The 26,505-nt window shown below is 42.6% G+C and overlaps 1 protein-coding gene and 1 long non-coding RNA gene across 4 annotated transcripts in view; one reads left to right on the forward strand and one right to left on the reverse strand.

Annotated features, from left to right (window-relative positions):
- Positions 1 to 1,177: 1,177 nt before the first annotated feature.
- LOC140697078 (uncharacterized) overlaps positions 1,178 to 26,505 on the forward strand; it is a 31,949-nt gene continuing 6,621 nt past the window's right edge. The window contains exons 1-4 of one of the 3 annotated variants that reach the window (XR_012073896.1): positions 1,178 to 1,282; positions 6,235 to 6,348; positions 24,450 to 24,598; positions 25,644 to 25,843. This is a non-coding gene — a long non-coding RNA (uncharacterized lncRNA). Of the gene's footprint in view, positions 1,283 to 6,234; positions 6,349 to 24,449; positions 24,628 to 25,643; positions 25,844 to 26,505 lie in introns of those variants that run through there. The other 2 variants (XR_012073897.1, XR_012073895.1) reach the window with 2 other exon arrangements.
- The window catches only part of SLC27A2 (solute carrier family 27 member 2), a 44,513-nt gene continuing 23,362 nt past the window's right edge, over positions 5,355 to 26,505 (reverse strand). Inside the window, exons 4-10 of the mRNA XM_006208357.3 lie at positions 25,668 to 25,792; positions 14,191 to 14,385; positions 13,374 to 13,464; positions 12,533 to 12,731; positions 10,915 to 11,012; positions 6,885 to 7,015; positions 5,355 to 5,830 (exon numbers count right to left, since the gene is read on the reverse strand). Of these exons, the coding sequence (XP_006208419.2) occupies positions 5,654 to 5,830; positions 6,885 to 7,015; positions 10,915 to 11,012; positions 12,533 to 12,731; positions 13,374 to 13,464; positions 14,191 to 14,385; positions 25,668 to 25,792 (1,016 nt within the window). The 3' untranslated portion in view covers positions 5,355 to 5,653. The remainder of the gene's footprint in view (positions 5,831 to 6,884; positions 7,016 to 10,914; positions 11,013 to 12,532; positions 12,732 to 13,373; positions 13,465 to 14,190; positions 14,386 to 25,667; positions 25,793 to 26,505) is intronic.

Below are 26,505 nucleotides of genomic sequence, written 5' to 3' on the forward strand. Positions count from 1 at the left end.
TGGGCTTTGGGACTTTTGACAGCTCCCCAAGTGATTCTCCTGTGCAGCAATGTTCAGGATACCCTGTTCTAGAGTCACTGGCTATTCCAAGAAAAGAGTGTGCACCAGAAGCACTGGCCTCCCAGGTGCTTCTTACATACATTAAAGTCTGAGAAGCACTGGTCTAAGCCTGTGGTTCTCAAATTGAGCCTACATCAGAATCACCAGGAGGGCCTGTTAAAAACTTAGATGGCAGGCCCATCATCGCCTGTGGTTCTGATTCAGCAGGTCTGGAGAAGGCGGAGCTGATAAACTGCAAGCCTGACAAGCTCCCTGATGATGCTGATGCTGCCAGTCCAGGACCACACTCTGAGAACCATTAGTCTATAAGGAGGTGGTCTCTTCTGGAAGTGCTAGGTGGGCGCTTAGTGATGCCAATGAGCTGTGTGACTTTAGGCAGGTACTTCACCTCCCCAGGCATTTTTTTAATCAAAAAAGAGTTTTGACTAGACACTATCTAGGATTGCTTTTAGTTTTGCTGCAGCAAATAATATGCATGTGTGTATCTAGCAAATAGATACATGCTGTTAATGTGAATTTCCAAGAACAACTGCAGGCAAACGATGAAAACTTGCTGCTTTATGCTGGGCCTTTCCTGGGACCTACACTTTGAGTTGCTCCCTATCTAAGATCTGAGCTTCAGTTAGTAAAGGATAATCCATCTCTGAGGAACTGAATTGCACTAAGCACATTTGATGTAAAACTCAGGATGCTTTTTCTACCAGTCAGTGGTTCCCAGAATGAAGCAGCCCCTGACCAGTAGCATCAGCAGCACCCGGGAATCTGTTAGACATCCGAATTCCAATTCTGATTTCAACTCTGGGGGATGGGTCCCAGCACAAGACTTCTAGGCGATTCTCAGCGCCCAAGTTTGAGAATCACTGCTGAACGTGAAAGAGAAGACTCAGATCATGTGTTTAGCTCATCCTCTCTGCCCCCCTACCCCTGCCCCAAGAAACGCACAGGGGGAACAGATGTTTATTAGGGTTGTTTGATGAAAAAGCAACAAGTAACTATTGCCCGTTATGTGCCAGGCACTCGTAATGGAATGGTGAGCAAGACAGAATCAACTCCACGTGGCGGCGGCGCCGGTCCGCCCGCCGCGGCGCCTGCGCAGATCGCCCAGTGGCGCGTCCCGCTCTAGCCATGGCGGCACCCCGGCAGGCCGCGGGCCGCGGGGCTCTGGAAACGTGTGGTCTGGAGCGGATTTTGGAGGCGTTGAAGCTGCTGCTGAGCCCCGGAGGTGAGAAAACGGATCTCGCCGTCGCTGCACCCGGGGCCCTCAGGGCCGGTCTTCCACGGCGGCCTTGCCACCCGCGTGCGTCTCCTCAGGCCGACCCTCCCCGGGCCTGGGGCTTTGGGCCTGGTCTGTCCAGCCTCATTTTACCCTTGAGGAAACCGAGGCTCAAGGAGGGATGACACTAAACGTCTCCCGAGTGCTTCCTGTGTTCGGCGCCTCGGGTGCGTGATCTCGTCGGCCCTCTCGGCAGCCCTCTAAGGCAGGGAGCGAGTGCTGAAAAATAGCTTCAGAGAGGTCCTGACCTCTCGGGGGCGTGGACACCCGAGATCTGTACAAAATGCCGAGGAGTCCAGAGAAAGGAGGCAGTGACATTTGAGCTGGGTTTGGGGAGAGGATTTAGGGATTTTACCGTCTGTGGGAGAGATTTACGGTCACTTTCAATCTTTCTTGGTGAGTTGTTAAGATCTTCCCAATTTAGAATCAGAAGGGACCTTGGGAGTGATGTAGCCTGTCACTCTGCTTTGACAGTGGAGGACACCCATGACTCACTGAAGAGATTAAGTAACCTGACCAAGATCACATAGTTAAATTAGGGTCAGAACACGGACCTGGAACAAAGGTCTATGGAACCCTCTTCTCAAACTAAGGCATATTATTCAGTATAGAGCCTCTGATGTTATCTGGAGCTTTAAGAAAGATGTACTAGAAATATAGCCCTGCTTATAATTAGTGTGTGTATTTTGGAGGAAGGGCTTTGTAGAGTGAGCAAGGTAAGGTACATGAAGGTGATGTTCCCAGTCTCCGATTTTGAGATTTCTGTCCTCTCTCCAAAACTGCAAACAAAACATAATACCATACTTGGGGCAAGTGAAAAGTTATCACTTGCAGTAATTGAGTGCCTGCTAAGTATCAGTCTCTAGAGCCCGCTGTTTACATATGTGTCATTTTATCCTCACAGCAATCTCGTGAGATAGGTATTACCTGTAACCCATTTTACAGATAAAGGAACCAAGGCTCAGGTACACTGGACATTGCCCAATGCCAGTCCACGAAGTGGTAGAGCTAGGATTTGAACTCAGACTCTCTCCACTATAGTATGACAACTGTACTGCTCTGCCTCCATGAAAAATTAAATTGGAAAGTACAATTTTAACTTGCTAATTGAGAGGTCACTGATGTAGCAACTGCAACTATCTAGAACATGACTGAGAACAGAGACAAATAAGTAAAAAAATCTGATATAATCATCATCACAAAGCACATGTACTTCATTTATATAAGACTCTAACTCTCAAAGAATAGGTGGTGGAGTTACATACATGTACTCGTGTAGCTTAGAAGAATTCAAGCATTCCTGTTTGAAAAAGAATAAATAGTGTGGTAAAATTATACTATTTTACATAGACTATTATTTAAAAAAAGATAGAATCTCTGCTCTCACGGAGTGTACAGCTTCACAGAAGCAGGACATCTGTGCAGAGGGAAATTGATGATCATAATGGAATGGACTGTCAGCTATACGTACATATTACACTGTGTTGCTCTGTGCGCTCTGGGGAGACAGCACCCACGCCAACTGGAAGGCCTGTGTTGGCCAGTCAGCCCACCTCCCCTTGAACAGTGCTACAGTGATACTGAGTGACACCTTATTTCCTGTTAGCTGCTTATTTACAGACTTCATGCAGCTCCACCAGCTGTAATGACAAAGTAATTATTTTCAAAAAGTTAAAACACGAGGAGAGGACTCTGGCTTTCTTTCTAGGGGGCTTTGCAGTCAGCTTCCCCTGAAGGCCTGACCTGACTTCTTAGATAGAGGCTTGGAAAACTCCAGCACACTGGTGCTGAGCTCACCTCTTGGTCTGTAGCAGGGCCCCCCTAAATGCTTGTGGAGCTGATATATGAACAAGCAACATATTTAACAGCTCCTCTCTTAGGAACGGTCATAGCATCTGACTAATCTGATCCATCTTTATTCTGATGCTTGTTAGCTTCCATTGGAGATGCTGACATTTCCTAGTTTTACCCCCAAATTATTTTGGTGCTTGTAGCATTCTGTCTATGTGCTCATCATATATTCCCACATAATACGCTTGAAATCAGAGACCTAGTGAATGATTTACATGGATATCAGCGTATTTTAAAAAAAAATCTGTTTTTACTTTCAAATGATTTGAACAGATGTTTTTATGGGCACAATTTCTGACCCTTTTAAAAGAAAAATCAGTTTTTAGAGTTGATTATCTGTCACAGGTAATGGCTTCTTTTTGTTTCCACATATGCAAACTCGGGTCTTGAGAAGATGGTGCCCATGCCTCTAGCCATCTTGATGAAGCTGTGGTTCCTGGCCTGAATCACGGAGGTTTGGGGAAGCAGGAGACTGAGGAAGCCATCAGGCTGGGAGGGAGAGTTTCTGAGTTTCTAACTGGGAAGTCTAAAATGGGTGTCCGAGGTAGACAGGCCCCAGCATGCTTTGTTTACTGGAACTCTGATATTCTGGCTAATGATGTAAATGCTGACTTTTCCCCTGAAAAGATAACCCTTGTGACACAGAATAACATCACTGCTTTAACACAATCTCTGCTTACTTCCCGATTCACTTGAACAAGATTCCAAGAAACACGACTGTACAATGTACTCTCAAAAAAAAAAAAGGCTGTGCTATCTCCTGTCACCTGGGTTGCAATTCTCATAGGGAGATTAATGAAGCAAAGGCAAGAGATACCTAGAATTTTGCAAAAATTCCCAAATGCTGACCCACAAGCAACAACCATTCTAAATTATTGGCAAAATTCACCAAGATGCAGTGATATCCAGAGTTTTCCTGAGGCCATCCCTGAGCCCTTTATGCAAATTAAGTGCTCAGGAAATGTTAATTGTTGGCCGTAATGAGCAGGGGCAGGGATTCTCCTTATGAGTCTTTTTAGGAGTCACCTAAAAGAATGGAGTTTAAAAACTATTTCTAGTACTGTCTTGGGGTTGGGGAAGACCACCGTTCTCATCATAGGTCATCGAGGACCCCTGGTTATGTTTGCCTGGGGCTTTTGGGGAACACAGTTGAGGGAGAATTAGGGCTCCTTTCCAGCTCCTGGTCATCTGAGGGTGTCCTCTTTTTGGGAGGCTGGGGTGAATTTGAGTCACACTTTCTGGACGTGGGCTTAGTGACCATGATGCGCCTGTGGCCTAGGACAAGCTCTAGGAAGGAACACGTCATCTGGAGGGCCACCACCAAGGACCTGCTCCTGGAACTCTGCGTGTAACTGACCCACACAGAGCTCATGGAGTCCTACTCAGGAAGGGTGGCAGCTGAGTGGAAGGACAAAGAGCCTGTCTGAGAGAGCCCCGCAGACTCGCCAGGCCTCCGGTGCCACACCAAAGGCCCTGCTGTCTGGCCAGAGCCTGGCTGTGAAGTGAACCCGGCTCAGGCCTGAGGAGCAGGTGGGACTGAGGGTGCTAGCTGGACAGCTGGGACTTCTCTGGTGCACAGATACATTTTGTTTGAGGTGCATGGAAATTATCAAAAAATTGAGACTTTCCATGTGAAAAATTGGGAGAGTCACATAAGTATCTGGATTTCTGTTTTCTGAATAATCAGATGATCTCGGAAGTACCTGGACTGTATAGCCACATGACAGTAGTCAGCTGACTGAAGCTGTGTAGTGGCTGTCCCCAAGTTTTCCACATTCATTTGTGATCTGCTTTTCTCAGCCACATTACCAACATGAATCGTGAAAACACTTGAGTTTGCAACCCTTGATATAGCTGAAAATTATTTATTGAACACCTTTTATATATAGAACTCTGAACTCTAGACTTAGGCTCCTTCAAAGACTACAGATGGCATTATCACTTGTTGGATAATGCCGTCTGTAGACGCTGGGCAGGATGCTTTTAGGTGGGGAGGGTTGGCCTTACACTGGAGCTGGATTTCCATTGGGTTGTTCATTAGTGACCTACCCCCTCACCTCCCAACTCTTTGCCATTATCATTATAAGTGGGACACCTGTGAAAAGTTACCAGTGAGGCTGTCAGCCTCAGGGTTTGCATTTTGAATCAAGTCAGGAAAAAGACAGTGTCGTCTCATATGCTGGTGTTCATCTATTTTATTTCATATTTAAAAACATAACGTCCTTCCCCAAACAAGCTTAGTTTGCAAATACAAACAGTAGGTACAAACTGAAAAATAATTATCTCTACATCTTTTTCACTTGCAAAGATTCAGGTGTCATTTTTTAAAGTCTCCCTTACTGGTATGCATAAAAAACCTACACCTCACAATCTTCAATCAGATTAAAGTTGGATTATATCAAGTGGCGGTTACTAGATCCATTCAGTTTCTTTCTGGAAATACATTATAAGTTATCCTCCTGGGGATATTTAGAGTTTCAGAGTTTTATTATTTATGGCATTGTAAATGTCCTCAGTCATAGGCACATACATTTCTGCTTTGTCATCCAAGAAATACAAGGCATCTTTGATAACGGCAGGGTTAAATCCCTCCTCTACGAGGGTCACTTTTCGGTGTTTAAAAGTTCCAGTGATCTCAATGGCGTCCTGAAAAACACCAGACAATCCACATTGTTGTGGCATTTTGCAAATGCATTAGGGTGCAGGGCAAGGGGTAGGTGTGGGGCAGCGGGACTGGCAACCCACTGGCATCTCTGGCTCATTTGAGAGCTGTTGGAAAGCAAGTTGTGTGTGAAACCAACACATGCTGTTCTCAAAATCTCCACTAGGGGGCCCTTTGTGGAAATATTTTCCGTCACTAGACATGAGATCCCCTGCGGGATGAGAGGGGCTGCTGACAGTGGAATATGGAGAAGAGTATGTTGCCTGGTGAGTTTCAGGTATTCCTGGAAAATCCTGATTGATGGTGGCGTGGGGCTACACACAGACAACTTTTTTTTTCAGGCTGTTTGTTCATTCAACTAAAGACTTGTTTCTTCTTCAATTAATAGGTGATAATCTGAGGATATTTCAATTTTCGTGTCTCTCAACCATCTCACGGTAAAGCAAATGTCGGTGCCTGATGGACATCAACAGAAATAACCCTATAACCTCAGCAATATCTGGTAATGTAACATCTATTTTATCAGGTCTTTAGCTACAGAATCACAGAGCTCAAAGCCCAAAATTGAGCATGTTAAACTAAGGGGTTGATGCTTCAGAAGGAAAAACAAAAATCCCTCTAGTGGTGATAGCTGAGCCTTTTGTGGTTCTTACTGGCTAATGATGCCCAATTAAATTTCATGCCATCGAAAGGTGCAGGACTTCAGTGGATTTTTCCATTCTTTAAGACTGGAAACAACAAGTAAGAGGGTCGGAGCATTTCTAATTTATGTGTCTGTTATACCTCATTAAACAGACTTTGTGAGTTATTTGCTAACACTGTTGCTGAATGAACTGCCTGTCATTTTATGGAGAAAGGAATTAGAATTTGGTTTTAGTTAGCTATATTTTCTGATATTTCTGCTTCCTTATTCAGCTACCTGAAAACGGTACTGAAAATTTGACTCATGTGGTTGCTGTGGTAGAAGGAGTGTTGTTCCCTAAAAGGCAGGGATCTTGGAGAGAGAGGATAATTGAGCTTGATAACGAGAGGTCTCACCTGTATTCTTAGAAACCGGGGTCTTGCATAACTGGGCAGGTAATCAGCCACATGCTTAAAGAGTTTCCTTCCATCAAATTCATGACCTTCCTTCATCTTGATCGAGGCCATGCCAATTCGACCCTCGTGACCTAGAGATCAAGTGAGAAAAAAATTAGATGTGCTGTAGCTATTTATTTATGATACTTTGCTAGTTCAAAGAACAGTGAACTGGGACAACATTTTGGCATGGGTTTCTTGTGGATAGCTGGAATTTCTATTTCAAATAAATGTCGAAGTTATTCTAGAGTGAGTATGACAACAACAACACAACAGCAGCTTTAGGCTAGTGAATCTTTTTTATACGCCAGGCCCTTAACTAAGTGTGTTTTTTTTTTTCCCGTGCTATCTCATTTAACCCTCACAACGAGCTTATGAAGAGGTACAAATGCTATCTCCATTTTACAGATGAAGAAACTGAGGCTTAGAGACACTAAAAGACTGGTTCAAGTTCAAGCAGCAGATACTAGGCGGGGCCAAAAATGGAAGCAAAGCAGGCTGGCTGCAGGTCCTGTGTGTGTCGCTATCATCCTTCTTGGCAGCCTAGCTGTAAATACCCGAATGGGAAACAGGTTGAACTTATGGGTAAAGGGAAAAAAATTTTTTTTTTTTACTTCAGTGAACCGTCCTTGATCCACTGTCACAAATAACTGACCTTAGGTTGTTCTTTGGGCTGCTGTGTTAGGTCTGTTGCACTTCCAGGCAGAAACATCACCTTTGAGACTTACTTATTTAATCATGGTTCCTAATAGCTTTGCCTCGCTGCATTTCAGAGAAGCTGCATGACGGGAGGGTGCAGGCGAGATCTGGGGTGAGCTGTGTGTGCCCTCCCCAGCTAGTCCCGAGAGGTTGTGCTCTCCACACAGAAAACAGATCCTAACAGCCCTTTCCTCCCCAGCAGGCAGTGCTGTAAGTGGAGATGTGCTTAGGACAATTACCATTGTTTTCTTGTGAGGACAGTGGTAATTACGTATCAATATAGCTTCTACCTGATCTAACAGACCCAGTGGGAATCCAGGTCTACTTCCCTGACCTACTTAACTGTAATCAGAGATGGGGAAGCAGCCGCCTGTTGTCACCTGGGCCCCAGCTTTCAAAATCTCTCCCATGGTGATTGAGTGTTTACCCATAACTTTCAAGGCAGCAGAAAACAAGAGGAAACATTTTAAGAAAGGAAAGGCGTCCTCATTTGATTTGCCTCTTAGCTGAAGGAGTTGGGGTAGGGCACCAACCCTCTTTCTCTAGGGGCCCCTGGTAGCTGTCTCAGGGGCACCTGGCTCAGGAATCGCGAATGTCTCCAATAAGCTCCTTTTGGAGTTAAGGCAGCGGCTGATGCAACAGAAATCTTTGGCATCAACTGGCTCCTTGCTTCTCGCTCTGGCAGAGGCAATGCCCAACTGAGAGGCAAATGAGGCTGTTGGGTCTCAGGCCCTTGCCCTGGCTCCCAGAGTTTGGTTTGGGGGTAGCTCAGCTCCTGGGGGAAGGTTTCTGTCTGCAGCAGTTCCAGCCAGGGGTTCTCCAGACCTGCAGTATCTAGTAGGGTGGCCAACCAATCGCGTGTAACTATTAAAATTAATTATAATTAAATAAAGTGAAAAATTCAATTCCTCAGTCGGACTACCCACATTTTGAGTGCTCAGTAGCCATATGGTGGCTATCAGTTACCCTACTGGAGAATGCAGCTACCGAACATGTCCATCACTGCAGATAGTTCTACTGATAATATAAAATTCTAGAGAGTGGTTGGGCAGTTCTGGTGTGACACCCAGAAAAAGTCGTCTCTATTCTAGGCCCAAACCTAGGAGTTCCCTCTTGGCCCAAAGCTGAGATCTGTGAAGACCTTGCTCAGCTCTCTGGAACTGAGAATCACCCCGGTGCACTGATGCCTTACTCCAGGTAGACTTGCCGCGTTTCTAGGCTGAAATGGGTCTGGTCTCTGGGCATGGGAAGCTAGCCATCAGTAAGTGTGCCACTGAGAGTCACAGAACCTGAAAGCTAGGAGAGACTTTACAGTGTGTCTCTTCAAGAATTCTCACAAGGTCCCAGGTGGACATGCAGCCTCTTTACACGCCCCAGTTGGTGGGACATTGTCTGCCTCAGGAGACAGCTCATTCTGTTGTTGGTCCCTCTGGTTACAGAGGAGTTCTCAGGCTAACATTTGCAACTTGGTCATTTCAACCATTCCGTTTTCATTCTGCTCACTAGAGCGACATGAGCACGCCTGCTCCCTGTTCTACCTGACAGTCTTCCAATCATCTGAAACTCATTAATCTCTTCTTCTTTGTTCTGTATCAGTGGCTCCTAAACTTTACTGGTTGTTAGATCCACTTGGAAATGTAAAAAAAACCACAAAGATTGAGTCCCAAACCCCAGAGGGTCTGATCCACTAGAACCATCTGGGCTTTAAAAAGTTTCCCAGAAGATTCTGATAGTTGGCTAGATTTTCAGAACCACTAGGCCTCCATGCTTCTCAAACTTTAGTGTTTTTAAAAAATTGTGGCAAAACATGCAATTCGTTATTTCAACTGTTTTAAAGTGTACAATTCAGTGGCATTCACAGTGTTGTGCAACTATCACCACTATCTAGTTCGAGAACATTTTCATCACCAGCAAACAGACTTCATTGTTTTTAAGAATCATTGGAGGGCTTGTTAACAGCTCCCTGGGCTCCACCCCAGAAGATTCTGATTTTGTTGGTCTGGGGTGGGCATTTCTAACAGAAAAATACCAAATTTTTAACGAGCTCCCAGGGGATGATGCCAGTGCTGGTGCAGGGGCCCCAGTTTGAACAGCACTGGATTAGGTCTTTCCATTCCATCTCCCAGATTCTCTTACCTTCTCCTACGCATTCTTTTGTATTGTTACCTGTTTAAAATTTAGAAGTGCATGCACATTCTAAGTGGGGTCTGTGAGAGCCCAGCATGGCGCAATAGCTGACAGCCACGACAAGGTTCTGCCTGAGTCCAACATGAGAAGTATTCTGCACCCCTCAGACTCAGACCTGAGATGTGGCTATACTGCCTCTCCTGTCATGGTCACAGGGTGGGAGAGGAAGAAACCTCAAATAGTCTTTAAAAAAACAAAAGGACAGCACACGGTCATCTGAAACCATCATAGCTCAGGACAAAGAGACTTTTGGATTTCCATTTTTGAATATGGATGAGAATCCCAGATGCTGAGTTCTGGGGAATGTTAACATCCCTAGTAACTTATATTTGGACAGTGATTTGTGGGTTTTAATCCTCTCTGGCATCTCTAATTAAAATGATTTCTTTTCAGGACAACCCTCATGTCTATATCTGGTAACTATACACTTAGCACTTATGTAATGAGAATGAATTCGTTCTCTTGACAATCTTCACTGCAGGGCTAGTATTATCGCTAACTGAGTGACTTGCCTGAAGTCAAACAGCCAGCAGGTGCTGGAGCCAGTACCCAAAGTCAGACCTCACGCTCTGCACTCTACTGGCAGGAGCAGATCTGCAGATGAAGGCTGGGTGCCATCTCTCTGTGGGATGATTCTGAAACTCAGCGCAGTGTGCTAGGGTCAGGGAGCTACTTTAAAAGAAGAGTCTGGAAAAAATCAGCTCCTTCCTGGCTTTTTCTCCTAGCAACTGCACCAGCTCTTATTGGTGCCTCCCAGTTCAGAGGCCAGGATACCATTTCCAAGCTACTAAGTGTGACAAATCTTTCCTTGAGGCATGCCAAACGCAGCATGGACCGTGCATCTCAGAGAGATCTGGCTTGCTTGAGAGCCCCAAACAGCTGGAGAACTGAACCACAGAGGAAGGCCTGGTTTAGACGTACTGACTTGGCTAATTTATAATGGCACACAGACCAGACATAAGCCCCTTGCTCCCAGGTGGCTGGGAAAGAGTGGTTTGATTTTCCAGCTGGCAGGAGAAAGCGATGACAAACTTTGCCTTGCGGTTGAAATTCCGTTCGGTTACCATATGAGTTTTGGCACTGATTTATAATATCTTGTGCATACCTGGCACTGACACTCCATAAACATTCACTTCTTCCACAAAATCAACCAGTCCTACTATGTCAGCGACTTCAGTGGTGGCCACATTTTCCCCTTTCCACCTAGAAGAAAAGGCAAGGTTAGCAGAGGTCACTGGTGGTCTCTGGCCCAGGCTGTACTGACTGCAGATATTTCCTCCAGAAATTTCCTCGAGGGCATGGCTGCACTCTGCTTCCTTACTTTTGGCCCCCAAACTCTCCTGTTTAGTCATGGGAGAGGCATCCTGCATGAGGCATAAAAGACAAAGGCATGGACCTAAATAATATGTGGAATTTTAATCTCACTATGTGAAACATCATACACAGAGTGATGTTTGAAATACAGGCTTGGCCTAAAAAAGGCACTGGAAATCAAAAATACATCTCAATGACTTTTTGCTGTGTTTAGGTCTCTCACTTCCCTCATTCACTAACTTTGGTTGCTATTTAATTCAGTTAGTGAATTTCTATTAAATAGAACTTCATAGTTGTATTTCAGGGTCTCAGGGCAAGGAAAAAACTTTAAATCAAAAAATACTATACTTTATTTGCAGGGAAACTAATGTCAGTGTCCAACGAGGTGATACTTTTCCATTTAATAGTGTTAAATTTTGTGTTACGTTGACAATTTTTTTAGATCTCTCAGAAGTATCTTTTTAGTAACATGAAGGTGGCATAAAATAATGATATGGATCCTGAGTCATGAAATATTAGAGTTGGAAGGAACCCTGAGGGTCATTGGGACCCTTAGTTTCATGGGTGAGGGGATCGAGGTGGAAAAAGGGTACCTGCCTTGGTAATACAGCGGCTCAAGGGGAGAGGCTGGCCTGGGAGCTCAGTTCTCACATTCATATCTATGCTTTTTCTACTACAGCCAGACAACTTCCATCCTTCCATCTCTTCCTTACTCATGCACGCAAAAAGCATTCCTGTGTGTCAGGCACCGTGCTATGTGCTGGAGGGAGCGGTGAATAGCAGACACAGGGCCTGGCCTCGGGGAGTTTAGAAGGAAGGAAGCTGATTAAACAAAAGGTCATGAGGCTGGACGGTCGTGCTGTTGCTGAGAATTAATTTCACGGTCTATTGCGATGGCTTTCAAACTCCATTGTGCTGATGTGGGAGTGCTGTGGGAAACCATCTGGCTGGGGATGGAGAGTGGGAGGGAGGGGAGCAGGTGGGGCTCAGAACCCCTTGCCTCCGCTTCAACTAGATCAGTTTCACATTAATTTGCATTTGATTTTATCTGAAGAAAAGCCTCATGATTGGAAGCAGCGTGAAAATCCCTGGCTGTCCTGAGTGACGGCTACTAACTGAAGATAAATGAGAGGAATTGGACAGACTGAGTTACGGAGGTGCCCCAAATCAGGCACAGGGTTTCTCTCCTGTTCTCATCTGGTATTGTTCAACCAAGTTAACTGTGCATTGCCGAGTGACACCCCATGTATTTGGCTCCTTATTTTCTGGGAATACAGGAGGTTGAATTGACATGCCAAAGAGAGAGAAGGAATGGAGCACCATAACTAAAGTGGAATGAGATTCTAATTTAGGAGTAAGCCAAATTGTGCATGTGTTTGTTTTTGGCTCAGTAATTCAGAGAAACCAACCGGAATGTATCTCCAACTCTGTCATGGAAGTAGACAAAATTTTCATGGTCAATTATTAAGAGGTCTCCAGTGTTGAAATAGAGGTCTCCTTTCTCAAAGACATCTCTCAGTTTTTTCTTCTCCGTCTGAGTCTTTCCTCCAGCATAGCCAGCAAATGGTGTAAGTTGTGTGATTTTGCAGACCAGGAGTCCGGCTTCCCCTATGACAGAAGAAAGTAAATTGTTATTTTATGTGCTAGCAGTAGACAGATTTTTTTGTTAACCTTCCTTAAAACAGATGCCATACAACCCACTGGCAACAAACTGGCTGCAGGAAGTGTCATTTTCATGCATAAGTACATGTATTTCTATATACATTTCATATATATACACACACATATATACACCATGCACACACATGGTACATTATTCTCTATGACCACACATTTGTAATTCTTTTAGTACTAATCTTTTACTGAATAATGGTTTAGACACAAAATTAGACAAATGCGTAGTAGTTTAAGCTTAAAGGTAAAGACCCCTTATGGCTAACTACAGTTTTGCAACTATAAGTACACATCCCTTTCTGTATAATGCTTACCTCCCAATCAAGAAGTTGTTAAGTTAGGTTTCAAATGATAATTATATTACATGCAGTGGTAAATTACTACCTCTTGAGATTTCTGTAACTATTTCCAAGAGTGCGATAATAAACTTCTTCCCCACACACCACACCTACCCTCCACCCCGCACTCTGATCAATTTTACCATGTGTTCACTTTAGCAATGATATGCTAGTTCTTTAGAGTCATTTTGTCAGGGTAAGAAAAGGGACAAGCTAACTGAACAAAAATCCACTGTACCTTTTGGAACTTTGATACAATATCCATTTCCATCTCGGACGGGCTCATCTTTCTCCACATCATATTTAATTAGCTCATACGTTATGATTTTCTAGCAAAATTAAAATAGATCATTGTGAGCACACATTCTTTCACAAATTTTTCTTTTTTGTTATGGTGTAGCATTCATACAGTATATAAAGTGCACATATCTTAAGTGTACAGCTTGATGAATTTTTACATACACATACGCCTAGGTAACTACTCTCCAGATCAAGACGTTAGACATTTTTATTACCTTAAGAAGACTCCTTTTGTCCCTTTCTGTCAAGTTAACCAGTATTCTGACTTTTGTCACCATCAAGTAGCCTTAAGCATCAAATAAATGAAATACATACATGCCTTTGTATCTGTTGCTTTCACTCAGCATAATGGCTGTTATCTCCTTTCCCTCCACGTTGGTGCTTGTGTCAGTGGTTTACTTTAGATTGCTGCTTAACTTTCCTGGCATGCATATACCGTGGTTTATTTATCTACTCTACTATTCATGGACATTTGGATTGTTTCTAGTTTTAGACTTAAAAATAAAGCTGTTACGCATGTTCTCATACATGGCAGAGGCATCATGGGTTGTGATTAATAGAAATTAAGATTTTAAAAGTAGAGGACCCTGTCATTTTTAGGTTGCTCTCATAGAGAATGAGCAAAACCTCTCTCAGCGATATGGCTGGTCCATGGCTCTGAGGCAGCTTGAAATTCTGATAATGACATCATCAGGATATATCTTTTAAGAAATCTGCAAAGCTGGCCAAGGTGCCCTCATTTTGAATGTACTTACTCTCTGAAGGTAGTTTAATCTTCCAATAGCACCAATTTTTCTCGTGTAATTTATAAATCCGATATTGCCTTCAGTGGAAGCATAGAACTCATACACATAGATGTCTCCAAACCTCTTGATGAATTCTCTCCACACATCTCCTCGCAAGCCATTCCCCAATGCCGCTCTCACTTTATGGTCACGATCGTTTGGTCTCTGTAGCAGGAGGGAGAAGAGACCAAATTGAAACATCTTGGGAGCCCGTACTTACGTACTAACAATGTCCTTTATGTTTCTACCTATTTACGTTGATGATGACTTCCCCTTAGTGCATGCCTTTTCTGTCACCCACACACATCCCGACACACACAACGTGGGCTGACAGCAGGAGCTCTGATCTAACAGCTGAAAGACTTGGATCCTCCCATTTTGAATTTTAAGAGGCAAGGTGAGACAGTTTGATGGAACTCAGTGATGCCAACACTGACTCCACAGCCAGCCTGAAGCTTGAATCATGTATTGTTTTCTTGATGAGGCTGGTGCATCTGAGTGAGTTGCCAGAAAGGAGGGCCCCACAGGAAAGTCTGTCAGAGACTGTGCAATTGGAAGTAACCATCTTCCTTTGGCAATGAACAGGAAAATGGGATCACAGTTCAGGGAGAGAGAGAGAATAATTTTCCACAGCATCACTGAAGAGCATTCACATTAGGGCCTGGCGGGACTGGGGAAGAAGACTCTGGATCACGTATTCATTTAACAGACAGACCCAGAGGCCACAAGACCAGGGAGAACTGTCCCGGTGGGCTGGGAAGGGGAAGAGAGGGAGAAAGCTGACTCCCAGTTGCCTCAGGTGGCCTGGGAGGACTATGCTTTGCTATAAATAAAAATCACAAAGGAAAAACTGTTTTGAGTAGAAGAACTGAAAGGAGAGCTCATATCACCAAGAGAGGTGGGTGAGGACCAGCCACTTTCCATTCAACCACATTTATGAGGCCCTACCTATACGTCCAAATATGTCCAAACCTAGGGTGATTTTAACAATATTTTATATTAATAAGGCAACTGATGTGACGTTAGGAGGTCACAGCCTGGTGGGGGGGCGCAGGTAAATAAGTATAATTTTAACTCGCAAAATCTGTGCTTTGATGACGTTTACTCTAACAGAAGACAGGAACGGGGCAGAGGTGCCAGGTAACTAGGAATTGCCTCTCCTGGCAAATGTGAATTGTTTTTGTTTTTGTTTTTGTTTTTGTTTTTTTTTTGCTGGAATAGCAATTTGCTTAAAAAAGCAAATGCTCTAAATAACATTTTCTACATTGTTTCCTACTCTGTGAAATCGCTGTGAAGTGATTTTGGAGTAAGTGATTTTGGAAAAGCAACAACAGCAAGAAAACAACTGAGTTTCAGAGAAAGGCTGGCGGTTCTCTGACAAGGGGAGGACCTTTGATACTGTAGTTAAAAACCAAACCAAACAAGCCTTGACTCGCTTTCCAAGTGGGTGGAGCCAAGGGGGGTGGACAGTGTGTATGCATTTATTTTTAAGATTTTGAAGTAGCTCCTTGGTCAAAACTGAGATAGTGACATTCTTTCAGGAGTCTGAACCAGAGGGGTGGACAGATATTTATCACTAGGAAAAACTGCCCCTTCTGCAAGTCTTTTTGAGGAAAAAATGTGTAGAGAGAGAATAGGGGCTTCATGCCAGTGGTTCTTAACCAGAGTGCTCGGGAGACTTATCTGAGAAGCCTTTTGGACCTGCAGGAACCTATTCATTCTGAGTGGGAACCTATTTATCAGCTTCCTCGGTCATTAGGTCGCTGAATCGATTCCCTGTTATGATTACCAGATACCTATAGGTCCAGAGACCATATAGCTGCTTTGCCTGGGCTGGTCCTGGTTTATGCCCTTTGGCCTGATGTGCTTATTAACTACACTTCTTTCACTCTCAAATGTCTCTGTTTGGATAATGATTTATAAGGTCATGCTGTCCACAAGACATTGCTCTCCTTAGCAAGGATTGTCAGCTTTCTAGAGATCATCCTCGCCCTAACACTGCTGTCCCACACTGCCACTCTGAGAATAAAACATCACGAGTATTTGTGGAATGATTACTCTTACTTAAAAGCAACCCAGGGCTAACCTTTCTCAGGCCTGCATGTGAAGCTCTGAAGAGCATTCCAGTGCGTAAACCCAAGACCTTGCCTCTTCTATACACAGCCTGTAATTACCCTCTCAGTTCATTTACTGGTCTAATGGGTGGTGAACATCTGTCTCTCCCATTAGACTATAAACTCTTTGAGGCCACATCTCTCTCTGTATCATCCATGGTGCCTGGACCTGTGCTTTACATAGAATGCAAACCCTGCACTAAGAAAAGAAATAACCTCCACCAGGAAACCATCAATGTCCTGGTTCAACCGTTACTGGCCAGCACATCAGCACCAGGGCAGGACTCTAGGGTGCAGGAGGCTGCAGTGCCCTGGGTGTACGGGAGGCGGGCCAGCCTCACAGGTGCAGCTGTCACCTGTGGGTGGCAGGGAGCTGGGCTCAGAGTCATGATATCATTGGCTCAGTTTTCATCATGAACTGAGGGATCTTATTATACCAGCAGAAGGGATTAAGGCTCTAGGCTGGAAATGTTTCTGGACACAAACTGGGAGATCCTGGAGCCTTCTGAGATGTCTGGTTCTCACCTAAGCTTTTGCTCACCAGAGGCTGAAAGTACTGGTGTTTTCCAAAAGGAAAAACAGTGTTTCCTCCTCATCAAAGCCACTCCTCAAAGGAGCTGTATTTTAGGTCAGGGGTTACCCGCTCAGTTTTCTTTAACAAAGATCGAACATTCTATTCCACATTAGAGGTGAGGTGCAATATGCAAACACACCTAGGGGACTTTAATCCACACCAGACTGAAAGACTGATGAAGGGTGAGAGGTCAGGGTGTCCAGAGAGGGTACAGGGCACCAGCTAATCAGAGTCAGCAGAAGGACTTTTATTGAGGGCTTTGCTATATCAGGCAATTGCCTTGCATTATCTTACTTAAGGTCCTAAGGAACCCTACCAAAATGTGAGAGGTAATCAGTTGAAGAAACAGAGCCTTGAGAGGCTTGAAATAATTTATCCAAGATCACAGGTAGCAACACAGCAGCTCCAGAATTCAAATCCAAATCTACGTGACTTCAGAGAGCACATTTTTCTTTTGTTAAAAAGATGACACACGCAGTTTAAGAATCAAATAGTCCTGAAAGCTTTTAAATGACGAAAGCAGTTATTCCAAGTATTTGTCTATATCCTTTGCCTCCAGCCTACCACCCGAGGCAGACACTTAAACCTTGCAGCTGTTTCTTCTTATCTATTTCTCAATTAAATGCTTATATCACTATCTTTTGATTAATCATTCTTAGACATTATTTGTTAATTTCCTGTTGTGCTGGCTGGGGATTAAGCTCTTTTCCATTTTCCCAACATCACAATTTTTGGTTAAACCAACATTCTGTGTTCACATTATTTTGCCCCTAATCCCCTACTAATGAGCTAAGTAATATACTATGAACAAATCCTTGAACAAATGTTTGGTTTTCCTGGGATCAACTGCCTCCCTGGCCATTTGTTTCATTTTCATAGTTTCTATTTGCAGTTCTTTCCTCACCTTCCAACGGCCTCTAAATACAATGTTCCTCATGGTGAAATTTGTTGGTATAATTTCCTTTTTTCATTTTTCTTCCTTATATCCTTTTGCTCCAGTCTGGACTATTTGTTCTCCAGGCCTGGAAATACCCTTCACTTCTCTTTCCTGGATCCCGTGTCTTCTTCTTTCTTTTTTTACTCTCCTGTTTAGATGGAGTACTTTCTCTAGGAAATTCCTTAAGGAGGGTATGCAGGAGGTAAGTTTTTTTTGAAACTTTGAATGTCTGAAAATATTCTTATTTTATACTTGATTGATAATTTGGTTGGATATTAAAATTCTAGCTAGGCAATAATGTTTACTTAGATTTTGAAGGCACTGCTCCCTTTGTCTTCCATTCTGAATGCTGCTGTTGGCAAGTCAAATGTTATTCTTATAGAATCTTTTCTTTCTCTTTCTCTTTTTGGTAGCCTTAAATCACATCATAGCCTAACTAAAAATTCAAAAAAAAAATTACACTCATTTCATTGGGTCCTCAATTGGCCCTTTCAGTATGGCCTTCAGTTCTGGCAAGTTTTCTTGTATTAGATTTTTAATAATTTTCTCCATTTTCACTGTTCTTTCCCCAATTTCCTGTTAATCAGATATCAGATCTTTTGGATTGATCCTCTGATTTTCTTATTTTGTCTCCTTTCATGTCCACTGCTTTAACTTTTCTCCAACTTTCTGTAAGATGTCTCAACTTTATCTTCCAACCTTTCTATGGATTAAGTAATTTTTAAATCATATGTTTATTTTTCTGGAGGTCTTATTTTGTTTTTTGAGGGAGAGGTAGCATATTGTTTCTGTTTTATGGATATAATATCTCCTCTAATATCTCTGAGAATATTAACTTTAGTTTTCTGGAATTCTACTTTTTTTTAAAAAAATGATCTTTCCTGTTAGAGGCTTTCTTTAGGTGTCTGTTCATATTTAGGATTAAGGCAACACAAAGATGTTTGAGCAGCTTTGTATGGTGGGGAGGGGCTGTGACCAGGTGGACTGCAATGTCTCATGATGCAGCAGTGAGCCAATGTCTAGTTTCTTTTCTGCAAAAGCTTAGGCCTTCCTAAGAGTAACCCTTCTCCGATCTCTTGCCTGCGAGCATAAACTGGCTATTGGAGTTCTGAAAACTGTGCAGGGGAAGGGAGCTGGGAAGTCTCTCTGGTCAGTAAGTACACAGTTACTCAATCTCTGCTCTCAGTTCTTCACCCCTCCCAACCTCCCCTCTTGGGGTCCTTGAATTCAAAGTTTCTCTAGGTCTTCTCCAGAGAATAAGCCTCCTGTCTCCTAACGGAGTGGGAGAGAGGAACAGCAGATCTACCTGTTTCATACACAGACTTCCAAAAATCCTCCTGTTTTGAAGCCTGGCACCTCATCCCATCTTCAGTTGTATCTGGTGCCTTCAACTTCTCAGCTATCAAGAAGTCATTTGGCTTCCTTCTTGTTAACTGCCTCTCAAGTTTCATGCCTTTCACCCCTGCTCTGGCAGTGACCTTTACCTTTCAGCATGTATGGCTGCAATGTCTCAGTTTCCAAGGCAATGGAACTTGTGTATCTTTTTCTTGTCCTCCTTGTTTTTGGGAGACTTCTAAGAGGTGAAAGGGCAGAAGCTATTCATCATCTTAGGGAAATTCCTGAGTCCATGTTCTTAACATCTAATATGCTATACCTCTGCTTGGCTCCCCAAGGAGAAAAGAAAGCACCCACTGATAGGAGTGAAAGGGTGAAACTTAACCTCTCTGCTTTACAGAAGGTCTTTCTGCCTCCAGTGTAGTCCAAGGAACTATCTTAAAAACCATCCCCCACATCACTCTCAGGTCCTTTCATGGTACTTTATCACATTCATATCTGAGTCCCAGCACAGTAAAATTCTTGCTCCCTGGCTCAGCTAATCAGTCTTACCTCCTGCCACACTGTTTGCAGTTTCCAGTGTGTCAGATCCTTCATTCCACAGCTCTGTACATGCTGTTGCAGCTAACCATTAAGCCTTTCTTTTCCTCTATGGCTGGAAAACAACTCTGCATCCTTCAAAACTCACCTTCTCTGGCAAACCTTCCCTGATTATGCTCTCTGTCCCTCTTTCCCCTGGCCTACCCCTGTTCTGGCCCCCCACAGGTCAAACTGGTCACTCTTTGTTCTGTGCTGCTTGCTTTTAGAATAGGGGTGATGCAGAGACAGAAATTTTAGGCTAGGGTAGGACCACAGAGGTTATCTAATTTTGGAGGGAAGGCAGACCACACTAGGGAGGCAAGTTGAGTGTTCAGCTGTTTCAAGATTCTTATCTATCTTATTTCCCCCTCTAAATATCATGACTCCTAGGTATGGCACCTGGAACTTTTCTGATTCCCTTTTTCTCCTTCTCTGCCTCCCACCCTGGTCACGCTCCCTGCAAGCAGTACAAAGTCTCATTTAGACTGCTTTCTTTAGCTTCACTCCCTGACTACAGTAGAGAAACATTCAGCTGTAGCAATATCTTGTCCCAATAAATACTTTTTTTCCTGAATGACATTGTTTCTTGGGCAATTACACAAAATTGGAGCTGATAACTATACACTGCAGGGAATGAACCAGACTGGCCTTTCATTATAAATAGATCCTCTGGATGCTAAGGCCCAAATATAACAATGGAAGACAAGTAAATTGAGTAAAGAATATTCCCCAATAATACTGCAAAATCGCCCAAGCCAGTAGCTTTGCTGTCGATCTCCCACTCAAGCTTAGATGAGGGTGATTAACTAATTTGAATGTTTTTTTTCTTCCTTCATGCATTCCATTGATTCATTCAGTGATATGTATGGAGCACTTACTATGAACCACACATTCTTAGGCCCTAAAAATGATAATATTGGCTACCGTTTGTTGGTTATTTACTAAATGTCAGGTACTTTGCTATAAGCTTTACATACATCATTTTGTCTTCACAGCCTCCTATGAAGTAGGTCCTATTGCTTCCCTGGTCAGCTAATGGGAAATTGAGATTTAGAGAGACTACCATCCTGCTCAGCTGGTGGAGTCATAGTTCAGGCCTGCTGCCTCCAGAGTCTTTGCTCTTAAGTACTCCATGAAGTCCCTTGAGCTGAACCTGAACTCCTGCCCTAAGGTGGCTGGGCGCATTCCTCCCTAGTCCTCTGCTCTACCAACGGAGCTGTGGAATGTAGTTAAGATGAGGGAGGAGAAGCATAGTGGTCTCCACCTTCTCAGCATTGCCCCGGATTCTCCTGATGAGCCCTGCCATGTCTGTGAATGGGTGCATTTGGTTCATATGCTCAGCTAGGGCAGGAGTTGCCTCTGTGACACCCAATGCCTGGGGGCTGCTAGTAGTGTCAGCCGCTCCAGGACCAGCCTATTTCAGCAGCTCTAAGGGTGGGAGAATTTCTGATTACATTGACTCAGAGACTCCCACCATTGGTTCTAGTTTATATCCACTTTTGAGAAGTCCTTTTGATACAATCTTTCTTTAAGCTCCCTTTAAATCTGTAGAATCTGAGTTTCCTATTGTGATTTTTTAAAAAATTGTTCTTAAAATATACATAAAGTAAAATCTACTATTGTAACTATTTTATCTATACAGTTCAGTGGTACTAAGTACATACATCATGTTGTGTAACCATCACCATCACCATATCCATAATCTTTTCATCTTGTAAAACTGAAACTCTATACCCATTAAACTCCCTAACCATCCCTTCCCCTAGGCCCCCCAACCACCATTCTACTTTCTCTCTCTATGATTTTGACTACTCTAAGTACCTCATATAAGTGGAATCATACAGTATTTGTCTTTTTGTGATTGACTATTTCACTTAACATGATGTCCTCAAGGTTCATCCATATTGTAGTGTACTGCAGAATTTCTTTCCTTTTTAAGGCTGTATAATATTCCATTGCATGTATATACCACACTTCGCTTATCCATTCATCCATCCACATTTTAGGTATTGTGAATATTGCTGCTATGAACATGGATATACAAATATCTCTTTGAAAACTTGCTTTCAATTCTTTAGGGTATATACCCAGAAGTGAGATTGCTGAATTGTATGGTAATTTTATTTTAAAATTTTTAAGGAATTGCCGTACTGTTTTGCACAGCAGCTGTACCAATTTACCTTCACACCAACAGTGCACAAGGGTTCCAATTTCTCTACATCCTCATTAACATGTGCTATTCTGTTTTTTTTTTTTTTGATAGTAACCATTCTAATGGGTATGAAGTGGTTGTAGTTTGTAGTTTGATTTGCATTTTCCTAATGATTAGTGAGGCTGAGAATCTTTTCATGTACTTATTGGCCATTTGTATATCTTCTTTGGGGAAATGCCTATTCAAGTCCTTTGCCAATTTTTGAATCAGTTGTTTATTTTGTTGTTGAGTTTTAGGAGTTCTCTATATATTCCAGATATTAAACCCTTATCGGATATGTGATTTGAAAATATTTTCTCCCATTCTGTAGTTTCCATTTTACTCTGTTGATAGTGTCTTTTGAGGGACAGAATTTTAAAATTTTCATAAAGTACACTTTGTCCGTTTTTCTCTCTTGTTGCCTCTGCCTTCAGTCAATATTAAAGAAATCAATTGCCAAATCCAGTGTGTAGTTTTAGCCTATGTTTTCTTCCAAACATTGTATTGTTTTAGGTATTAAATTTAGGTCTTTGATCTATCTTGAGTTAAGTTTCATATATGGTGTTAGGTAAGGATCCAGCTTCATTCATTTGTATGTGGATATTCAGATTTCCCAGAACCATTTGTTGAAAAGACTATCCTTTCCCTATTGAATGGTCTTGGCATCCTTGTCAAAAATCATTTGCCCACATATGCAAGGTTTTTTCCCTGGCTCTCCATTCTATTCAGTTGGTACTTAATGTTAGTACCACATTGTTTTGTGTAAAGCTTTATAATAAGTTTTGAAATTAGGAATTGTTAAGTCCTCCTATTTTGTTCCTCTCTTTCAAGATTGATTTGGCTATCTGGGGTCCCTTGAGATTCCATATGAACTTTAGGATGGGTTTTTCTATTATTGCTAAAACCATCATTGTGGTTTTGATAGAGATTGTATTGAATCTGTAGATTGCCTTGAGTAGTAGTGACCTTTAAACAATGTTAATTCTTCCAAACGATGAACAAGGGATGTGTTTCCACTTATTTATGTCTTCTTTAATTTCTTTCAGCAATGTTTTGTAGTTTTCATTATACAAGCCTTTCACCTCCTTGCTTAAGTTAATTCCTAAGTATTTCATTCTTTTTTATGCTATTGTAAATGGATTTCTTTTTTGTAATTTCCTTTTCAGATTGTTCATTATTAGTGAATAGAAATGGAAATGATTTTTGTGTGTTGGCTTGGTATCCTAACACTTTGCTCAATTCATTGATTACTTTTAACAGATTTTTTATCCTTAGCATTTTCTATACTTTAGATTGTATCATTTAAAAAAATCTTTAGGTTTTTTGAGACTTTGAGCATTTACTACAAATACTTATAAGTATTTTCCAGACAAACCAGAATTCAGGGACGGGGTAAAGCAAGGGCCAACAGAAACTCCAAATCCACTGCTAGATTAGAGGTCATCCATGAACTATACACCAAATCATAAAATATTTTGACAATATAAAACCCCAATCAAACTGTCTTTGTTTTCCAGCATCCAAGACAACATTAATAAAAAGGAAAGGTGGAAGTGTCTGTATGTGTGAGTAAGCCTAAAAGAGCTACACACAAGCATACTTATTTTCTTCAAGTCCAAGGTGGCTCCCATTAGAACTAATAGAAATAACATGCCCTCCCCAGGAGACTTCTGACAAGGGACTGCCTTTAAGACAGAGGAGAAAAGCCAAACAGAAGGGCCCTATATAGACTTCAGGGTTTTAATAGGGAGGCATGCAATCTTTAGGACCAGATGGAATACTAATGTGAAAAAAAATTCAATAAAGACACTAACAGAAATTGCTGTGGGAAAGGTCCTCACCCACCTCACAGCTAATTATGACATCAATCTGTTGAATTCTGCTCCTCAAATCAGAATAATATGTCCAAAGCCCAAACATTTTGGGGGAAGAGACTACCTCCCTTAAGTCAATTATACATCTTTCAGGGGCAAGAATTTAGAGATTCATTCAGCAAAACTTGTTGATGCCTAGATTGTACCAGATATAGATCTCGGTGCTGGGGATCTGGCAACCAACAATGCCCCTGGGGCACGGAGCGTTCATTTAACTGGAGGAGACAGACAACCGAGTGATACTGCCGAGGAAAGCAGTAACCCACGGGATGAACAGTAACGGGTGGCGGGGCGTGTTTGAGAATTAGTGGGCGGGGCTTCTCCGATGAGATGACGTGTGGGCAGGGACTAAAGGAAGTGAGGAGAGAAAGAACAGGGGGCAAGAGCATCTTATACTTAACTTTAAGTCTCACTGCATCTGTTACAGGCACACCTCATTTTTATTTCACTTTATCGTGGTTTGAAGATAATGCATTTCCTTTTTTTTTTTTTAAACAAATTGATAGTTTGTGGCAAACTGGCATTGTCAGATGATGGTTAGCATTTTTTAGTATAAAAATGTCTTTTAAGATTAAAATATTTTAAAATTAAGGTATGTACACTCTTGTTTTGTTTTGTTTTTCAGATGCAGTGCTATTGCACACTTGATAGGCTACATAATTCCTATGTGTCCTGCAAAACGAGAACAGTCATGGGACTCGCTTTATTGCTGTGGTCTGGTACTGAACCCGCAATGTCTCTGAGGTCTGCCTGTATATAAATTGAACATAACAGGTGCTTATAAATAGCAGTTTATCAACTTAGTGATCCTTTAAGTTTGGTTTCTTATGGTAAGTGAAAGGATTAAAGAAAGTAGGATCTGGTGAATTGGCTACATTATCTAGTCTAGTGGTGCCCATCCGAGGTTGATTTTGCCTGCCAGGGTACATCTGGCAATGTCTGAAGACAATTTGATTATTATGACCTAGCCGGGGAGAGGGTGGGCACTACTGTCACGTCCTGGATAAAGACCAAAGATGCTACTGAACATCCTGCAGTGCATGGGATAAGTTCCGACAGCAGAGAATGAGTGGGCCCCAAATGTCAGCAGTGCCACTGTTGAGAAACCTTGATCTGGTCCCCAGGGGGGCTGCCATTTTTGATGAGAGCCTGGGCAGAAGGAGCTCTTTCAAACAACCTGATCAAGACATCCAGAAACCTGAAACAAGGTTGTTCCAAGGCCCTTGGATTTACTTATGTTGGGACATCTATTCTAAGCCTGGGGACAGACTTTGTCAGATGGTTTCAGAGCCACATGGGGGTTTATTCATTAAGCAACATTAGGAAAAGTTTCCTGCGCCCCTGTGGGAAGAGGGGGCAAGGAGATAAGATGTGGTCCCTGCCATCAAAGATTTTACAGCCTAGGGAGGATGGGAGCAGGAAGACAAAGACCAGCAATGTGACAAGGACCACAGGGGAGGAGAAATCAAATGAGGTAGGGGAAAGGAGTAACGACTCTTGTTGGGGTGACCCAAATAGGTTTAATATATGAGGTATCATTTGAACTGGGCTTTCACAGAGTGTAGGCTTTAAACAGGCAGAGAGGGAAGCAGAGGATATGGTAGGTAAAGGGTAAGATATAAAAACAGAGTCAGTAGGGATCAATGTTGTTAACAGCAACTGCTATCTAGTAAACCCTCTTTCTATGACAGGTAAGGTGCTAAGCCTTTTATCATGAAAAAACAAGTGTAGGGTAAACTGAAAACTGATATATATGAAGCAGGTGAAACCTAGCATGACCCAAAGTGACTTGAATTTCTATCTTATCTATTTCAAAAAGATAATGAAACATGGGGATTGTTACCTCAGGAGTATTGCATAAATACCGAAGCAGTTCACCAATATACTGAATGATAGTGACATTGTATTTTCTGCAATCATCCCAAAACTGGCTGGCTGAAAATTTGCTCCGTAAAACAAAAGTAGCACCTACAGAGAAGGCATAGAAAATACTAATAAAAAATGCTGCCCAAAAGATTCCCAATTATAGTTGTCATTTTTGAACTGTAGAAATTTAAATATGAATTATATTCACAAACAAGTATTAGGTATCAATTATGTTCAATACAAGAAAAAAAAAAACCACACACAGTAAGACATGTTTTTGTCCTATAGGAGCTTCCAGTCTAGTGGGGGAGAACATGCACACATCTTGCTAATAAAAGTCAGTGTGCAGTAAACAAGAGGTTCCATGAAACCCTAAAGAAATTTGAGTTTGTGTGTGAAGATTAATTCTGCTTGGGGGCAAGGGTTTAGAAAGTCATATTGTAAAAGAGGTAGGAATTGAATTAGGTCTTGAGAAACAAGTGTGTAGAAAGATGAGAAAATTCCTGGCAGAGGAAAAAGCTTGGACATAGAGCCAGGACTGTCCAGAAGGTTGAGTGATGACCAAGACTCAGCTGGCCTGTGACTAGAGTGGGAAAGGGTGGGTGGGTCAAGGGAGATGGACCTGAAGCAGCAGCTAGGGGTGCAATCCTGAGAGTTTGTAAGTGCCAGGTGGAGGAGCCAGACTTAATTTTGTAGGCAATGGAGAGCCAGGGTCTTGAGCAAGGAGGAGATATTCTTCTTCGATGGGAGAGGTAGACAGAATCATGGTTCCCAAAGATGCCCACGTCCTAATCCCTAGAACCTGTGAATATGCT

This window comes from Vicugna pacos, chromosome 6 (genome assembly GCF_048564905.1).
Source record: "Vicugna pacos chromosome 6, VicPac4, whole genome shotgun sequence".
Taxonomy (NCBI): Eukaryota; Metazoa; Chordata; class Mammalia; order Artiodactyla; family Camelidae; genus Vicugna; species Vicugna pacos.